Raw genomic sequence first — 21,025 nt, forward strand, 5'->3', positions numbered from 1 at the left:
TGTTTGTCTTAGTGCTACTGTTAAAAATTGCCTGTCAAGCTTATAACTATAACTCTATGATATGATATACTCTTGAGACCCCCTTCGGTCATGACTGACCGTGGGATCGCACCTAGAAAGTTACCCTCCCAGGCACAAGTCCAAGCAAGGTTGTTTATGGAAGACCAGCAGTCGCCCAGGCATATCAGCCTCCCCTCTCCACGCCCCCAGTGTTATCCAAGGGAAAGGCAAAGGGGCCGATACAGCTTGGCACCTGTGACATCGCAACTCATTTCTACAGCTGAGTGAACTGGAGCAATGTGAAATAAAGTGTCTTGCTCAAGAACATAACACACAGCCTGGTCCAGGATTCGAACTCACAACCTCACGATTGTAAGCTTGAGCCATGTATTGTTGTATTTGGGGATGGTCATGTTGCCAATTTAGCCAATAAAATCACATGCACTATATATTTGGTGTTCACTTACTTCAGCTTTATTTTATATTAATTGTATTTCAGCCAGAGTTCTTTCGTCACACTTCTGTGACCTCACCAGTGGTCCTTTGCTTTCTTCTTTCTTTTTTGTGTCTCTCCTTCCTAACATGTGACACAGAAGTGTGACAAAAGAACTCTAGCCAAAATACAATTACTAAGAAAATAAAGTTGAAGCAAGTGAACACCAAATATACAGTGTGTGTGTTTTTATTGGCTGAATTGGCAACATGACCCTCCCCAAATACAACAATATCTGTTCCAACACATGAGTTCACTTCAAGAACCTTTCAAAACGAATATATATATATATATATTATATATATATATATATATATATATATCATAGCTTATAACATCCCATATAGCAGTGTTTCAATTAAAGCTGTGTTTTTAGGAATGTATCTGAAGTACTAACTTAGCTGTTATTTTAGTTATAGTTAAGTGTTTCGGTTTATTCCCTCTCCCTCCCTCCCTCTCTCTCTCTCCCTCCCTCTCTCTCTCTCCCTCCCTCCCTCTCTCTTTCTCTCTCTCTCTCATACTGATTGAAAATTCATATTTCCAAACCAACCCCAATTGTAACAAAGGAAAAGTATTCAACCATAAAATGCTTAGTAATTAAATCAGGAAAATATCAGAGTAGTTACATAACCATTCAACCCATGTCTGTATTAACAATAAAGTCATCAGGCAAGTGAAATAAGAAACCACAACCAATCAAAATAAAGAAGAAGAAAAAAAAAGACTTTTGTTTGTGTTTATTAAGCAAACACGAAATGTGTTTGTAGTCTTAGATAAAACATATTACACGCTTCAGTGAACTAAACTTTAATAATGTAACAGACACTCCTCACATTTTACAGATGATTGACTAGTGTTAAAAGATGTCAGATGCAAAATACCTACACTAATGATTGGTGCTAAATACCTGGATTGACAGGAGATATCTCAACAGTTTCAGGTAGAAAAATAAAAATGGAAATGTGCGTTCTAATAATAATAATAATGATAATTTTGGCACGAGACCAGTGATTTTGAGTAGAGAAATATGTTGGAAGGAATATTGCTAGGCATTTTCTCCAACATGCTAATTATTCTGCCACCTCATTACTCTAATAATAATAATAACAATACTACTACTAATGATAATGATGATAACGAGCACTCAGAGAGTGCAGACCGCCGCCAAGGCAACACCAACATCCTCTCAACGATTAGCCAGAGATGATTTTTAAAATGAGAATATCTGAAATAAATTTGACTGCTTTCACAAACGAGAATACTAAAAATGAACTGGACTGCTCTCAAAAATTAAATAAATAATCCAGAATCCTTGTCTGGTATCAGATTGATCTCAAAATCTAATCAGTTTGTGCCAGTCACAAGACCAAACATTCCTGAAAGTTTCATCCAAATCCATCCAGCAGTTCTTGAGATATCTTGTCCATGGACAAACAAACAAACACAACTAGAAACAATACTTCAGCTTTCGCTAAGGCAGAGGTAGTAATAATAATAATAATAATAATAATAATAATAAAATTATGTGCTGTTTATTTTGATATGAGGTCACCATGTCATGGACATATGGTTGTGATGCATGTTCCTGGTGTGACATTATAAGATGGGTTGCCATGATAGCTATATTAGGCTTCGTCCATTGTCCATACTGGCATGGGTTGGACAGTGTGATCAGAGCTGGCAAGCTGGGGAGCTATACCAAACTCCAGTCTGATCTGGCATCGTTTTTATGGCTGGATGCCCTTCCTAATGCCAACCACCTTACAGAGTGTGATGGGTGCTTTTTACGTGACACTGCACAAGCGCTTTTATGTGCTTCTGCACAGCTGCTTTAATGTGGTACCACATGGCTGCTTTAATGTGGCATCGCTTCGGTGCTTTTATGTGGCACCGCCATGAGGAACCAGTCTTAACACTTCTGCTGCAGAGTACAGACTGTTTATAATAATAATAATAATAATAATAATCTTTTCTACTATAGACACAAGGCCTGCAATTTTTGGGGGTGGGGCTAGTTGATTACATTGATCCCAATATTTGACTGGTACTCATTTTATTGACCCTTTTAGTATATCTTAAGTCTACACTTTTTGATTTTTTTTATTAAGACTAAGTAGGTTGTGACTTGAGGGTGTTTTGGCTGTTATTTTTAGCAGGCAGTGTATAGAGGCTCCCTTACTGGTTTTGTTATTGTTTTTGTTTAACACCCAGGTCAGCGCTGACCAGGCTAACCTATGACCAAATGCATTCCAGCTGTGATCATCCCATCCTTTTGTATTCAGACATAGTTTCCCTCGGATCACTTTATCCAGTACTTCCTTTAAATCACAAACAGAAGGATGTAATTTGAGGGAGATTTGGTTGCTAGTTTGAGCAGTTCAATCAACCACATTAAGCTGTCTTTGTTGGCTCTTTGTTGTTGTTAAGCTCCAGGTCAGTCTTGACCAACTAGCCTTTGTTTTTTGTTGTGCTTCACTTTTTGCAGACACACCATATTCAAAACTCCCTAGTATATCTTTACTTTTTTAGAAACTGACTTTGTGGTATTGTGAAGGCACATGACTTAGTGGTTAGGGTTTTTAGCTCATCATCATTTGGTTGTGAGTTCAATTCCTGGTGATGTGTTGTGACCTTGAGCAAGACACTTTACTTCATGTTGTTCCAGTCCACACATCTGGCAAAAATGAGTAGTACCTGTAATTCAAAGGACCAGCCTTGTCACATCCTGTGTCACACTGAATCTCCCTGAGAATTACATTAAGGGTACACATGTCTGTAGAGTGCTCAGTGATTTGCACCTTAATTTCATGAGCAGGCTGTTCTGTTGTTCAGATTAACCGGAACCCTTGTCATTGTAACCAATGGTATGTGGTATTAGGTAAATGTGGCTGCTATTTTTAGCAGATTTAATAACCGCATGGAGGAGGCTCTTTGTTATTTCTTATATAGATACAAGGCCAGAAGTTTTGGTAGGCAATGAGTGGTTGGCTATATTGACTTTAGTATTTGGTATTTTGTTCATTGAGTGTGGAAGGGCGAAAGTCACCGTTGAAATGAATGGGATTTTAGATTAGAGTGTAAAGAGCTGTAACAAACACTGCAAGGCATCCTTCTGATGCTGTAATGATTCTACCAATCAGTCCTTCTGTGGCTAATATAATAATTAAAAACATAGGCGCAGGAGTGGCTGTGTGGTAAGTAGCTTGCTAACCAACCACATGGTTCCGGGTTCAGTCCCACTGCGTGGCATCTTGGGCAAGTGTCTTCTGCTATAGCCCTGGGCCGACCAATGCCTTGTGAGTGGATTTGGTAGACGGAAACTGAAAGAAGCCTGTCGTATATATATATATGTATGTGTGTTTGTATGTCTGTGTTTGTCCCCCCTAGCATTGCTTGACAACCGATGCTGGTGTGTTTACGTCCCCGTCACTTAGCGGTTCGGCAAAAGAGACCGATAGAATAAGTACTGGGCTTGCAAAACAATAAGTCCTGGGGTCGATTTGCTCGACTAAAGGCGGTGCTCCAGCATGGCCGCAGTCAAATGACTGAAACAAGTAAAAGAGAGAGTATAATGGCCACCTCCCCATTTGTATGCTTAAAGAGAATACTTGACATCAAGTGGCTGCAAAAGAGTCCAAAATGACAGAATTGAGACAACAACGGATGTCAACAGGATCAGAGACGAAATAAGATGCAGATTCTGGAACTGGATTGGACATGTCCTCAGACAAGGTTGAGAAAGCGATTGTATGGTAGAACAAAAGTGGGAGCCTGAGGGAGGAAAAGAACAGCAGGGCACCCTAAAACCACATGGCAAAGGACCATTAATAAGGAAAGGAGACGAAAAGGGTGGAGAAACTATAATGAGACGCAAACAGTGCCAAGAAGCTGATTGGTGAGATCCTGTTGTGGCCTTATGCGTTTCATGACATGGAGAGAAGTAACTAATGCAACAAAAGTCGATTCTGCCCACGATGCCCTTGACTACAAAGATTGGCTTTATGTCTTAGCAAACTAAATCAATAATATTTTCTGCAAGATAAACCTTATACAAGTAAGTATACTTATTAGAAAACCAGTGTAATCTGTTCTGTCTTTTTAAGATGTCCTGCGGTGGGATATACAGATAATTACTGGAAAGATTAATTAAGAAAAAGATTATTCTGTTCTACTTTTTATCTTCCTTTTACTGTTTCCTTGTTTCAGTCATTGGACTGTGGCCATGCTGGGGCACTGCCTTGAAGGGGTTTTAGCCAAACAGATTTGCCCAAGTTCTTATTTTTAGCCTGGCAGTTATTCTGTCAGTCTTTTTTGCTGAATTGCTAAGTTACAAGAATATAAGCAAACCCACTCCGTTTATCAAGAGATGGGTGGGGTCTCTCTCACTCACACACACACACACACACACACACACACACTTGACAGGCTTCCACACAGTTTCCATCTACCAGATTCACTCCCAAGGCATTGGTCAGCCAAGGTCTGTAGTTGAAGACACTTTCCAAAAGTATTATAGAGTGGGGTCAAACCTGAAATCACATGGCCATAGAATGAGCATCTTAACTATAGAGCTGTACCTATTAAATGATTTCTTTTTTTCAAACATGAGAGCAATGTCACAAATGTTTTGAGGTGTGATATGGTCAGTTACAGGAGGACCTGCAGAAGTCTTAAGCCCTGCTCTTTCTCCTCCGACTATTTTACTCAAAAAGCAACCTCTTTTGCTAATGAGAAACTAATATACATTACACAATCTCATTACTCTCTTTCTCTAAAATATAACTTTAAAAAAGAATTGTATTTATATGGGAAAACAATATTACAAGTGTTTACTGATTTGTATACAGTGAAAGAATTAATATACTCTTTTACTCTCTTACTTGTTTCAGTCATTTGACTGCGGCCATGCTGGAGCACCGCCTTTAATCGAGCAACTCGACCCCGGGACTTATTCTTTTGTAAGCCCAGTACTTATTCTATCGGTCTCTTTTGCCGAACCGCTAAGTAACGGGGACATAAACACACCAGCATCAGTTGTCAAGCAATGCTAGGGGGACAAACACAGACACACAAACACACACGCACATACATATATATATATGTGTATATATAAATATATATATATATATATATATATATATATATATATATACGACAGGCTTCTTTCAGTTTCCGTCTACCAAATCCACTCACAAGGCTTTGGTCGGCCCGAGGCTATAGTAGAAGACACTTGTCCAAGGTGCCACGCAATGGGACTGAACCCGGAACCATGTGGTTGGTAAGCAAGCTACTTACCACACATCCACTCCTGCGCCTAATAAATGGATAATTAGTTGTTAATTATAATAGCATTATATTATTACTAACTACTTTTGCATAAATTAGCAAATTAGATCAAGAGTGAAACTTTAATCATTATGAGACTGATATAAAAGCAGGCTTCATTGTAAATTGTTACAAAAGGCAATGAAAGAGAAAGGTGATTGATGAAGATACAAAAGATTAATGTTGGTGTATTATGAATGAGATTCAATGCTTTTGATAAAATAATATTAGAACGGACACTGGTTAATAAGTCCATTTTTGGTTCTCGCTGTTACTTTTTTTCTTTTTTTTTTTTGGCTTTATGTAATATTCATAATGCTGGAAATGCTGGGCTATTTTTGATGACATTTTCCTCTATAGGCCAATTTGTTGTTACAATGGACCTTTTTCTGTTTTTTGTAACTATGTTTTGTAACTATAGCATGTGCAAGAAAAAAATTTGTTTTGAATTTGTTGCCATTCTCTAAACAATTGTTTTAGATACAACCATTATATCTATCTACCTACCTATCTGTCTGTCTGTCTGTCATTTAATAAACACAATATATATTTTTATAAGCTACAAATAGTTTCATGTGATGAAAACAACTCAGGCAGTATTTTATAGCAGATGTGGTGGCTTCATGCAATCCATAGGGTCTGCCCACATACCATAACAAGCTAAAACAGGACAATATAATGTGAGAAAATACAAGAAAAGGCAAGAAGAAAGCTGATGTAAAACATCAGAAAATGAAAAGGAAAAAAAGAGGAAAATTAGTTATGTTCCTTTTGACTGTAAAGTCATAAGGCTGAATGGATGGGGGCCTAGTGTCTGCAGTACAGCTGCTGAATTTGGAGAGGGTGGTATTTTCCAATTCACCAACAGGAACTTATCCATGTATTTACATCTGCTAAAAAGGGACAAAAGTAAAGCCACTAATTTGATCAGTCACATATGGGGTTTGAAATATAACACAACACCACATTTAAATCAAGTGGAAAATAGTTGTAAAGTCCACACCATATGTCAACAGATGGAAAAAAATTGAAAGCTATGACTAGCTAAACATCACAGATACTTTTCAGGTTTAAGAACTCCACTGCATTGCTGAATTCCAGATCTGAAATTTTCAGTGTATATGTATATATATGTATTTGTGTTTGTTCAGCCCAAACCCCATTGCTTGACCAACGGGTGTTGGTTTATGTACATCTCTGTAACTTAAACAAAAGAGACTGACAGAATAAGTATTAGACTTAAAAAATAAATATTGCGTTTGATTAGTCCCACTAAACTTTGCAAGGTAGTGCTCCAGCATGGCAGTGAAACATGGGCCATGACTGCTGAGAACATGTGTAAGCTCACAAGGAATGAAGCCAGTATGCTCCGATGGATGTGTAATGTCATTGTGCATACTCGACAGAGCGTAAGTACCTTGAGAGAAAAGTTGGACCTAAGAAGCATTAGATGTGGTGTGCAAGAGAGACAACTGCACTGGTATGGTCATGTGGCAAGAATGGATGAGGATAGCTGTGTGAAAAAGTGCCACACCCTAGCGGTTGAGGGAACCTGTGGAAGAGGTAGACCCAGGAAGACCTGGGATGAGGTGGTGAAGCATGACCATCCAACATTAGGCCCCACTGAGGCAATGACTAGTGACCAAGACCTTTGGAAATATGCAGTGCTTGAGAAGACCTGGCAAGCCAAGTGAGACCATAACTTGCCCCCTATGCCAGGGGTGTAACCAACCCACTTATGCGTACCTTTCTTTCATTGGACACTAAACTTTGCTTGCGAAGACCTGTTGAGGCAAATGAAATCAAAATCAAATCAAATTCGCAAATTCCATGACTGACACCCGTGCAAATGGAGCACTAAGAGCACCAACCGAGTGTGATCGCTGCCAGAGCAGCTGACTGGCTTCCGTGCCAGTGGCATGTAAAAAGCACCATTCAAACGTGATTGTTACCAGTGTTGCCTTACTGGCACTTGTACTGGTGGCATGTGAAAAACATTCAAGTGAGATTGTTGCCAGTGCCGCTTGACTGGCTCCTGTGCAAGTGGCACGTAAAAAACACCACTTGAGCGTGGCTGTTGCCAGTACCGCCTGACTGGCCCTCGTGCTGGTGACACATAAAAGCACCCACTACACTTGGAGTGGTTGGCATTAGGAAGGGCATCCAGCTGTAGAAACTTAGCCAGATCAGATTGGAGACTGGTGTAGCCTTCTGGCTCGCTGACTCTTAGTCAAACCCTCCAACCCATACCAGCATGGAAAGCAGATGTTAAAAGATGATGATGATGATTTACAAATTTAAAAATGTTTTTTAATGTTGCTCTGCCAGATCAGATTGGAGCCGAGTGCGGCCATTTGGTTCGCCAGTCCTCAGTCAAATTGTCCAACGCATGCTAGCATGGAAAGCGGACGTTAAACGATGATGATGATGATGATGCTCCAGCATGGCCACAGTCCAAGTAAAAGATAAAAATCTGAAAATTGGTTGTTAAGTTGTAAATTCTATCAAAATTTCCTGAAATTTGAATTTCACTAAATATTTTGATGAATTAAAATTTTTTGTTTTCTTTTTTTTAGGCTGTTGTGAACAGCACAGTTACAGCAAGCATGGTTTTTACAAAGACTTCTCAGAAATTTGGCCAGTGGTCAGATGTTAGTGCCAATATTGTGTATGGACTTGGTTTCAGTGGAGAAAAAGAACTCAATCAGGTAAGCATATGAAATTTTGATGTTGTTTGCAAAATAATCGTCACAAGAGGTTAAAGGTGGGGTGGGGTGCCACACAAGAATTCCTGCATGGGAACTTAGTCATTGATATACACTTTTTCCCTTTTTTTGTAGCAGGTATGGTGAGGTGGATATAGAGTTTGTAATTACATGAGGTCAGGTTCAATGTCACTACACAGCGCTTTGGACAAGCCCCTTTTACCATAACCTCAAGATGACAGTGTCTTGTGAATGAAATTTAGGCACAGGAGTGGTTGTGTGGTAAGTAGCTTGCTTACCAACCACATGGCTCCGGGTTCAGTCCCACTGCGTGGCACCTTGGTAAGTGTCTTCTACTATAGCCTCGGGCCAACCAAAGTACAAAAACAACAAAATATGGAAGGTGCAGTTATGTACAGGTTGACGGAAGAAAAGCATCTTTATCGATCGCATTCTCACCTGGAATCGATTTTTGTAATTTTTTCAAGATTTATACACACCCTGATACCATTGGTATCTACATATCAAATTTGAGTGCAATCGGATGGAGGATGCCCGAGATCCTAGAAGACACACACACTGACAGAACGGATTAATTATAATAGATATATATTTATATTCATACTCACACATATATATGTAGAATCTAAAGAAGTGCATCTCTGTTCCAGTCTGAGATTAATTTTTATTTTAATGTCTTCAGTAATTTTCAATATTAATTATATTCATTTTTTTATTAATTTCAGTTCCATGATTATTTTGAGGAGGTGAAATTACTTACAAGAAAACATTCAAAATCTAAGCAAGAAATAAATGGTGCTATGGACAATGATACTTTGAAAAAAACAGGTTCCTCACCAATCAACCCACTATGTCACACAAGGACATCAAGTCTTTCCTCTTTACCAGTAAGTAGCTTTTGTAAGCAATTTATTGTTGTGTTTGTTTTTATTTTTAAAAAAGTGTTTGTAGTTTTGGTGCAGGCTTGACTGTGTTGTTAAGAAGTGTTCTTCCAAAACAGGGGTTTTGAGTTCAGTCCTACTGCATAGTGCCTTGGGCAATTGTCTTCTATAATTGCCCTGTGCCAACTGATGGATTTGATAGAAAGAATGGATTTGTGAATGGAATTGATAGAGAGAAAATGTGAGCTTGAAGCAGTCATTTTCACATGTGTTGCTCACAAAGGTTTTTAAACAAAAGAAAATGATGATATGCATTTTCTTCCGACTTTCATTTCATATTCCCCCAAAATATACAAGCAGTAAATATTTCAAAAGAAAGCAGAATCAGTTTACCAGCTGATGACTGGGAACAAGTAAATTTGAGTACTGGAAATTGGAGCCTTTTAGTTATAATGTGTTAAAGGATACTTCACATTTCTATTGTCCTATAATTTACTGCTTCTGGTGAATCAACAAAGTTTTATATATATATATATATATATATATATATATCATCATCATCATCATCATCGTTTAGCGTCCGTTTTCCATGCTAGCATGGGTTGGACGGTTCTACTGGGGTCTGTGAAGCCAGAAGGCTTCATCAGGCCCAGTCAAATCTGGCAGTAACAAATATATAATGAAATTATTGTGTATAGTGCTCAGGTGCACTACAACTCATCAAAGGTGCATGTACAGTGCACAGAATTATATACAAAAGTCAGGAAAGTGAACAGTGTATGAGTTATGATATACATGTGTGCATGCATATGGAGGGGGGAATATCAGGTGTGGTGTTAGTGAATTTCAGGAAGCAAGGAGGTTTTGAAGGGTGCAATGTCTCAGCAACTAACAACTGATGCAGGTAGTTTGTTCCATGCTTCAACAACTCTGAGTGTGAAAAAATGTTTCCGAGTGTCATGGGAGCTGTGCTGTTTTCTGACTTTGTAGGCATGCCCACTTGTGTTAGACTCATGGAGCTCAAAAAGGTTCTCAAGGTGGTTATTAGCATGACGATCAATAATTTTGTGGGATGTGTATGTGTTTCTGTGTCCTCTTGTTTAAACAGCATAGAATCACAGTGTCTAATCAGGCATTGGTGTTGCAAACAGCCAATGGACTTATTAGAAAATATTATAGGCACAGGAGTGGCTGTGTGGTAAGCAGCTTGCTTACCAACCATATGGTTCCGGGTTCATTCCCACTGCGTAGCACCTTGTGCAAGTGTCTTCTACAATAGCCTCGGGCTGACAAAAACCTTGTAAGTGGATTTGGTAGACGGAAACTGAAAGAAGCCTGTCGTATATATATATATATATATATATATATATATATATATGCATGCATGTGTGTGTTTGTGTTTGCCCCCCTCAACATTGCTTGACAACCGATGGTGGTGTGTTTACATCCCCGTAACCTAGCGGTTCGGCAAAAGAGACCGATAGAATAAATACTAGGCTTACAAAGAATAAGTCCTGGGGTGGATTTGCTCGACTAACGTCGGTGCTCCAGCATGGCCACAGTTAAATGACTGAAACGAGTAAAAGAGTGATAGAATCAGTATTAATGCCAATGGGTAATATTTATCCCCACTTAGAAATGGATGTTTTGTGTTAGAACACAGAATGCTGTGGTATTCAGTATCATATTCATCTAACTCCTGCTGCAACGGAAAGACAACACATATATGTGCACAGGTAATTAAATAAATATCCTTTTATTGTCAAGTGTTTAATTTACTAAGAGGTTAAACTGAAATGTGTAGTTGACTAAACTTTACATTTCTTGAAAAATTTATGAAAGAAAGCAATTTCAGTAAAATTTCACCCAGGTGTTCTTGATGTCAACTTTGTATTTTACGTCGTGTGTGTGTGTGTATGTATAAATATACACATGAATATATATGTGTGTGTACATTATATATTTATATATATATATATGCATATACACGTGTGTGTATATGTAAATATATATATATATATATATATATATATATATATATATATATAATTCATATACATACATACGTACACACACACGTCTGTATATATATATATATATAATTCATATACATACATACGTACACACACACGTCTGTATATTTGTATACATTGGCATGTGTGTGTGTACATACATTGAGACAAACATGTGATAAAATGCCATTAGATTCTATTCAATGACAGTCTTTGTTCACCTTAATGTTGATCCAAGGTTTATGTAGGTTTCATCTATCATAGTCAGAATTCCTTACTATTCAATGCAAGAGAATTATTTATTCATTCCTTCAAGTGTCGTATTTTCTACGATCTTCCATGACCTTTCTGAGTCAAAACTGTTTCACATATACGTTTCGTGCTGATGTCATTTCCAAATTGATTAAACACAACAACCACCCAACCAAAACATAAAACCAGCAACAATAATAACGAAGCATGTATATATTCAAACATCCATTGAATATTTTAGTCTGAGGTATGTATATGTGTGTGGGGGTGGGATGCACAGGTGTGCATTAATGTCTGTTTCAATAGACAGGTAACATGCTAGACCCACTCTCGTCTCTTGGTTATTTGGTGGCTTTTCTGTCAGAAGTTCTGCTACTCTGTGATAAGCCTTATTTTTGTTGCTGGGTTAGAAAGGATGAGGGGGACCCTTTCCCAGCCAGTAAGTTAGTGAGGAGAGCTCCAGTCCCCACCAGGGCCAGATTAAAACCCATAGAGACCCTAAGCACTTAAAAGATCTCGGTGCCCCATGTATATATTTAATTCAAAATATAAAACATTGTCTGTTTCCAAAATGAAACAAAACCAACAATAAGATGAAAAATATTGTTTGTTTTTGCATACTTCCATTTTATTTATATTTTAAAAGTTTTCTACATTTTTTTCTTTAATTGCAAAGTCTTTGACCAGATCCTCACTATGACACCATGAATACTTTGAAATATTTCTGATCACATAAACCATTTCAAATATTATTATAGCAAGTTTAAAGTGATTTCTTTTGTGTCATAAACCATTTACCATTTCTGTGGTGTTCCCTTGCCTTTGATGCCCTAAGCATGTGCTTAATTTGCTTAATGGTTAATCCAGCACAGGTCACCACCTACACACCTATGAAAGGAATTGTACTGAGTTATATAGTACCAATCATCATAGTCTGTCCATTTTGGGAGTGGATATTGATTGTCTCAATCATCTTGTGTCACACTGCGAGGAGTTTATGAACCTCTTCCCCTATTTTCTGTCCCCAACAGCTGTGGTCTGTCCATATGCAGGTTTCAACTAAATTCAGTTGTTATTATTGTTCGTTGAGCCCAGCTCAACTCCAATTAAGCTAGCTTATCTCTGATCAAAAGCTGTTCAAATGACTGAAACAAATAAAAGAGTAAAAGAGAGGAATCAAGGAGAGTAATGTAGTGATGTCCAAGAGACCCCAATTCACTGCCAACAAGATTTGAGCTTATTATCCTATTTCCTTAATGGTTTCAGTCATTGGATTGTGATCATACACGAACACTACTTCCCTCTCTCTTCTCCTCCTTCCCATCTCCCTCTCTTCACACACAAAGTCAATGAAGAAACCTCACTGTGGCTGCTCGACCTGCGAGAAACAGTAGTTAAATTCCTCAAATCACAACCTATCGTCTTAATGCACAATGTTTAAATAAAGCTGGGATGATCATTTTTGATCATAGGGCTACTTAATCTGAGCTAACCTGGGGCTATACAACAACAACAACAACAACACACAAACTGAAGTATTTAGTGCTTTGTATTTATAGGTTCACTAAAGAAGATACTGCATAATGCTTTTGCATGTGTAGTATATATTTTAATATACACCCTAACACCAATACCTATTGACAGTAGCTGCATATATAACAAAGCCATCTATTGAGATGTGTGTGTGTCTGTGTGTAATTAAAGCTAATAACAATACATCATTATCTCAGACAGTTTGCTCTTATTGTTTCTGTGTAACACTACCAATTATTTTACAACAAATAATGAGCGATTTTATAAGTGAATGTAAATTAAATCACAGCCAGAGCAGAATGCTCTTACTTCTTCTGCAGCTCTCTTGGGTCTGAAGTGGAAGCTTTCTCAGTTGTCATTCAACTTATTCGAAAGAACAGCAGCTTTCCTCAGAATTCTACTGTGCTGGGAAGATACATTCTCTTTTACTCTATTATTACTTGTTTCAGTCATTTGACTGTGGCCATGCTGGAGCACCGCCTTTTTAGTCGAGCAACTCGACCCCAGGACTCATTCTTTGTAAGCCTAGTACTTATTGTATTGGTTTCTTTTGTTGAATTGCTAAGTTACGGGGACGTAAACACACCAGCAAACATATACACACATTCTGCCGCTACATTCTGAGTTCAAATTCCACCGAGGTCGACTTTGCCTTTCATCCTTTCGGGGTCGATAAATTAAGTACCAGTCACGCACTGGGGTCGATGTAATCGACTTAATCTGTTTGTCTGTCCTTGTTTGTCCACTCTATGTTTAGCCCCTTGTGGGTAGTAAAGAAATATATATATATATATATATATATATATATATGTATATATATATATATATATACACACATATATATGACGGGCTTCTTTCAGTTTCCGTTTACCAAATCCACTCACAAGGCTTTGATCAGCCCAAGGCTATAGTAGAAGACACTTGCCCAAGGTGCCACGCAGTGGGACTGAACCCAGAACCATATGGTTGGTAAGCAAGCTACTTACCACACAGCCACTCCTAAGTTTACTGTTTACTGTGATAATTGGATAAGAGTCTTAGACTACCGATGGAATGTCTTTGATTATAGACCTGCTGAATTTTTGTTGATCTAGGGCCTAAACACTACCACCACCATCATTAATTATCATCATCATCATCAACCGCACTTGTGACATTAATTTTCAAAACAGAATACAAAGCTGATTTTGATGGTATCCAAGAAGAATTCAAAGGTCTGTATTATTTTACCCATCCAGAAATACAGAAACTGTTTTAGTAATTTTTCTTGAGGTGTCAAAATGTTTTGTTGCACCACTGTCACAAAAATAATAATAATAATAATAATAATAATAATAATAATAATACGAGATATCCATGCCTGAAATTTAGTAAATAAAATTCAAACATCTGCAGGGGAGCTGTGACAGGGATCAGATCACAATGGTGCAGCAAACATTTTGACTCCCAGCCTCCAAATATAGATAGTAAGGGAATGTAGCAGGTGATTTTTGTTGGGGTTTTTAAGGTTAAAATGGCCCTTCCTTGCTGTAATTGCTTCAGTTTCAACATACAATCTCAGATTAAATTGTTTGATCTGATATTTACATCACTGAAAGTGTGGTACTGTTTGATTGCAGTATCAATCAGTGCAGCATTCAACAGTTTTAGACTTGATGTTTGTTAGAACAGAATATAAGTGGTCTTATTTGTTAGGTTTTTATTCTTGTATTGGGGTAGAAAGGGCTCCTTAGCCGTAGTGAAGGCAATCTATCTAGGGAGATAACCTTACAATAAATCACTGGGTCCATAGCTTAGAAATACTGGGTTGACGTCCAGCGGGAACAGCTTTGTTTCATGGAGTAGGAAAGATCGTCTTTAGTACTTGGTTGTACAATGCTTTCCAATGTGTGTAGTAGTGGCACGCGCACACATTATTAGCCATTTGAAAAGACTATGAAAGTCTCGACCACGGTCGAACAATGATGATGATGATTGTATTGGTCTTAAATGTATCTTTTTATAAACAAATTTGTTAATTATATTTGTTGCTATTTAGATTTTCATTCTGCTTGTGGAACTTTGCAAAATGGCATAAATGTGTGTAAGTACACATACATACATATGTATATAGTACATATATAAAGGTCTGTGGGTATATGTGTGTGCATGTATATATGTTTCTGTTTATGTGCTTGCATGTATATGTATTTATGTATCTTCATCACCATTGTTTAACGTCTGTTTTCCGTGCTGGCATGGGTTGGACAGTTTGACTGAGGTCTGGAGAGCATGGAGGCTACACCAGGCTCCAATCTGATCTGATCTCCTATGTTTCAACAGTTGGATGCCCTTCCTAATGCCAACCACTCTGAGAGTGTAGTGGGTGCTTTTTATGAGCTAACGGTACAGGAGCCAGTCAGGTGGGCCTGGCATCAATCATGTTCAGATAGTGCTTTTTACATCCCACTTGCATGGGAGCCAGTCAGGGGGCACTGGCATTGGCCTCATTTGGATGGTGCTTTGTACATGCCACCAATACATAAGCTATATATATATATATGGATAGATAGATAGAAAAATGGATGGATGGGTGTGTAAGTGTGTTTGTTTGTTTTTATGTTCAGTTATAATAAAAACACTTTTACATTCATCTGATGGGTTACTCTACACTTTTGTAGAGTACAAATTTATTATTATTGTTGTATTTTAGGATGGTAATTTTTTTTGTGTGCTAAATAAACACATGCACTATATATTTGTTCTTCACTCATTTATTACTGTTCTTAGTCTAACCCATATCCATTGTCTAGAAATCTTTCATCACACACCTGTAACCTCTTGAGCAACACTTTCCGTCTCTATGTGTGCTCTTCCTCCACTTATCTCATTCTGTTCTTCTATGCCATGTATCCTTAAATGCACATCCTCTTGCGTCCGTGTTTGTTTGTGTGTGTATGTGTGTGTGTGTGTGTGTGTCATAGAACAATATGTGTGTGTCATAGAACAATGACACACTCCCATAAATACAGACACAAATGCATATAAGAATATACAGTATAGAAGACCAGAATGAGATTATTGGAGGAAGAGCACACACTGAGATGGAAAGTGTAGCTGAAGAGGTCACAGTTGTGTGATGAAAGATTTCTGGACAACAGACATGAGTTAGAATAAGAACAGTAATAAACAAGTGAAGAATGAATATATAGTGTGTGTGTTTATTTGGCAAAAAAAAAAAAAGACTATCCAAAAATACAACAATATCTGTTTCAACACAGGAATCTTATTTCTTTATTGCCCACAAGAGGGCTAAACATAGAGGGGACAGACAAACGGATTAAGTCGATTATATTGACCCCAGTGCGTAACTGGTACTTATTAATCGACCCCGAAAGGATGAAAGGCAAAGTTGACCTCGGCAGAATTTGAACTCAAAACATAACGGCAGATGAAATACCTATTTCTTTATTACCCACAAGGGGCTAAACACAGAGAGGACAAACAAGGACAGACAAACGGATTAAGTTGATTATATCGACCCCAGTGCATAACTGGTACTTATTTAATCGACCCCGAAAGGATGAAAGACAAAGTCGACCTTGGTGGAATTTGAACTCAGAACATAATGGCAGATGAAATACTGCTAAGCATTTCGCCTGGCATGTTAACGTTTCTGCCAGCTCGCCGCCTTTACTGTGTTTCAGCACAGGAATCTTGCCACACAAATCAATAAACATAAATTTATTATTCTTAAACAAGAATATTGTTGACAGTGACTTCAAAGTTTCAGCCAGTTAAGCCATCATCAAACTATATATATATATATATATAATTCCATTGTACTTATGAAACTTAGTGAAATGGTGTGTGTGTGTGTGTAAGCACGAATGCATATCATCATATGTACAGAGTGCATATACAAAGATGTGTGAATATGTGAGTGTACATACATGTGTGTGTGTATGCAAAGAGAGAGAGAGAGAGAGAGAGAATAATACTCTTAACATACTTTAGACATAATAATACTTTTAAAAATGTCTAAATACAAATAATCCTTGTTTTGGTAGACTCTCTTTCTCTTGACAATGACTCACTTCATGCATAGAGTAGAGTTTACTTGTTGTTCTCTATCATTTCTGTTCTTAAGATTCGGCATAGCAATGTTAGTTTGATTAAATCAATAACAAACCGCCATGTGTTATTGAAGCCAGCATATCCTTTTCTCAGTCATTGACCTACATTCGTAATTCAATTAAATTTTTCACACTTGGCATCAAGGATCATCCACCCACTTTTCAAACATTCATTCAGATTTTTCTAAATTTCAGATTATTTCCCACTAACCCATGCTGTTTGGAAGATTATTTCCAAGTGTGATGATTGAGATGTCTTAGCTGTTTAATCAATATGCATTCCAATCTTTCTCTTAGCATAAATCCCTTTCAAATAAGATGACCAAATAAACAGCAGCTTCCATATCTAATGTTGGTTTCAAGTTGGTTTTTCCTGTAGCTCTTGTTTAATTCTATGTTTGGTCTGTGCTATGAAACCCCCGGTATGGATTCATCACTGTCGTCATTTAACATCTGTCTTCCATGCTGGGATGGGAGCTGGCAAACCAGTGGACTACACTTGGTTCAATTGTCTGTTTTGGCATGGTTTTTACAGCTAGATGCCTTTCCTAATGCCCACCGTTTTACTGAGTGGACTGGGTAAAAATTACATGGCACTTAGTTACAGAAGAAAAAAGAAATTGATACATAATTCTTCTCAGGCAATTTTACGTTGTCCTCTTTCATCCAAAATATTCCCTATACCTCTTTTAGGTCATCTTTAGTGAACAATAATGTTGACACACATTGCACATCCAACAGTGTACTAGCTTCATTACTTTCCATTGCATTCAAGGTTCATGTCCCATGCATTCAAGGCTCATGTCCCACTACCATGCAGCACCACTGTTCTAACACAAGCATCGTACAATCTGTGCTACACTCTGCAGGAAAAGACCTTCATGTAGCCATAGAAATCACGCCTAATTGGGGGCATGATGCAGTACTATGGCTTGCCAGCTCCTGTCAAACTTTGCAATTTATGTCAGCATGGAAAACCCGATGTTAAATGATGATGGTGATTAATGTAAAAAGTGTTATGCTGGCAATAATGTGGTGATAATTTCTTAATTATATATAGAACAAGGATGGTGGCTCAACAGAATGTCTTCTAGCATTTACTTAGGGCTCTTTGCATTCCAACTTCAAATTCCTTGGAGGATTGACTTTGCCTTTTATCATCTTAGAATCAATAAAATAAAGAGCCAGTCAAGTAATGCACAAATGATACAATGGAGAATACCCACTCCTCTCAAATATGTAGCATTATGCCTGAGTTAAAAGTCATCTACCCCTCCCACCTACTCTCCTCTTCCTACTTCTTTTCCGTTCGCCCACTTCTGCCTCTTTCTCCCCCACTCCTTTTGCCTTCTTTCCACACCTTCCTTTTCACCTCTTCCTGCCCCTCTCCCATTCCCTCTACTCCTGTTCCACTCCTTGCCTCTCTATCATGAGGGGACAAACCTATATCTTTTTCTTCAATGTAGTCTTGTTTTTTGGGGTTTTTTAAAAAAGATAATAAGGTGTCATTTGATGGAGATTTGGCTGTTATTTCTACCAGCTTGAACAATCACATAGATGTCTAGAACCAGAATATTTCTTACAGTTGCTTCACCATTCAGTTAAAATTACATCCATCGTCTTTCCTGGTTTTTTGATCTTACACTCATAACAAAAAAATATCCAACTTGAAAGTCCTTTATTGTTCATTTCTGTATAGAAACTTTAGGTTCAAAAAAAGCTCTTCAAAGACAATTCTATCTTTACCTTTGTCCTACTTCCCTCAATACTCCTGCTCATGATCAGTCAAGCAACTTACAAACAAATCTCTGGAAATGAGCAGAATATTTGCTGTAGCCCATCTTTTATACCAAGACAAAACATATACATGTTAATATTATTATTGTTAACGAGCTGGCAGAATCATTAGCACACTGGGCAAAATGCTTAGTGGTATTTTGTCTGTCATTCTGAGTTCAAATTCCACTGAGTTCGACTTTGCCTTTCATCCTTTTGGGGCTGATAAATTAGGTGCCAGTGAAACACTGGGGTCGATGTAATCCACTGAATCCCTTCCCTCAAATTTCAAGCCTTGTGCTTCCAGCAGAAAGGATTCATAATTATTATTATTATTATCATCATCATCATCATCATGGCAGTGAGCTGGCAGAATTGTTAGCATACCAGTAAAATGCTTAGCAGCATTTCCTCCGTCCTTTCTTTCTGAGTTCAATTTCCATCAAGGTTGACATTGCCTTTCATCCTTTCGGGGTTAATGAAATAAGTGCCAGTTACGCACTGGGATCGATGTAATCAGCTAGCCCCCTTCTCCTACAATTTCGGGCCTTGTGCCTATAGTAGAAAGGTTTATTCTTTCTATACCAGGTTTTGTGGTAACTCCTGGGGGATTAAGTACAAAACATGTACTGCTCCTGTCAACTTCCCTACTCCCTTTAGAATTACTGGTATTTGCCTAAATTAGAAACAGTTATTAAGGAGAGTGGGTGAGCAGGTAGAATTGTTTGAGTGTCAGAAAACAGCTTTGTGACATTCATTCTAGTTCTATATTCAAGGTTCAAATTTGCCTTTCACCCCATCCTGCATTGATAAAATAAAGTACCAGTTAAGGACTGGGGTTGATGTACCCAACTAACCCTCTTCCTGAATGTGTGTGCTTGGACCCCCTCAGAAATCCTTATCATTATTATTATAAAATTATTGTACATTGTAGTGTTGTTTTCTTTTTATATCATCATCGTAATTTTACGTCCATTTTTCATGCTGGCATGGACTGGATGGTTTGACAAGAGCTGGCTAGGCCAGGAGTCACACCAGGTTCCATTGTCTGTTTTGCCATGGTTTCTGCAACTGGATGCCCTTCCTAACACCAACCCCTTTACAGAATTTACTAAATGCATTTTATGTGGTATTCTTACAAGTTGTTTACCCAGACTGGGCGTTGTGAGTGTTTATTGAGCGAAAACACCTAAAGCTCCACGAGGTTCTGGCAGGGGATGGTGGTGATCCCTGCTGTACTCTTTCACCACAACTTTCTCTCACTCTTACTTCCTGTTTCTGTTGTACCTGTATTTCAAAGGGCCGGCCTTGTCACTCTCTGTGTCACGCTGAATATCCCCGAGAACTACGTTAAGGGTACACGTGTCTGTGGAGTGCACAGCCACTTACACGTTAATTTCACGAGCAGGCTGTTCCGTTGATTCGGATCAACCGGAACCCTCATCGTCGTAACCAACGGAGTGCTTCCACACACACTTACAAGTTGTTGTTAATCTGCTCATAAAAAAAAGTAGGTGTGTTTTATCTAATATTTATGATACTAGAGTTGTTTTTAATTAACAATATTGTTTCTGTCTTCTACTGAAGCATAAAACAAAGCAGGAGGAATGTTGATTCAGGATGCAGCTAGTCTAGTCATATATGTGGATCTCAGTCCCATAGGCTCAACTTTTTCCATCCAAGTTTTTTAACCCAATATTTACATTTTATTATTTATAGTCTTATCTACCTCCTTCAGTTCCATCATTAAAAATAATTAATTTTAAAATTCTCATGACAAAAACGATATCAATCTATCTTTCCATCCATCTCTCTCTCTCAACATTCGAAAGTCAGAAATCTGTGAAACAGATTAAGCCTTTAAATAAGAAATCTAAATGAATCCCAGTCCATTTTCAGCTTCTTTTTTTCT

General features: G+C 38.0%; 1 protein-coding gene across 3 annotated transcripts in view; it reads left to right on the plus strand.

Annotated features, from left to right (window-relative positions):
- LOC115220541 (homer protein homolog 2) overlaps positions 1–21,025 on the plus strand; it is a 207,674-nt gene that overhangs the window by 168,239 nt on the left and 18,410 nt on the right. For all 3 annotated transcript variants that reach the window (XM_029790686.2, XM_036509843.1, XM_029790687.2), the window contains exons 3-4: positions 8,395–8,526; positions 9,270–9,431. In XM_029790686.2, coding sequence (XP_029646546.1) covers positions 8,395–8,526; positions 9,270–9,431 — 294 coding nt within the window. The remainder of the gene's footprint in view (positions 1–8,394; positions 8,527–9,269; positions 9,432–21,025) is intronic.

The sequence above is a fragment of the Octopus sinensis genome, linkage group LG16, assembly GCF_006345805.1.
Source record: "Octopus sinensis linkage group LG16, ASM634580v1, whole genome shotgun sequence".
NCBI classification, from domain to species: Eukaryota; Metazoa; Mollusca; class Cephalopoda; order Octopoda; family Octopodidae; genus Octopus; species Octopus sinensis.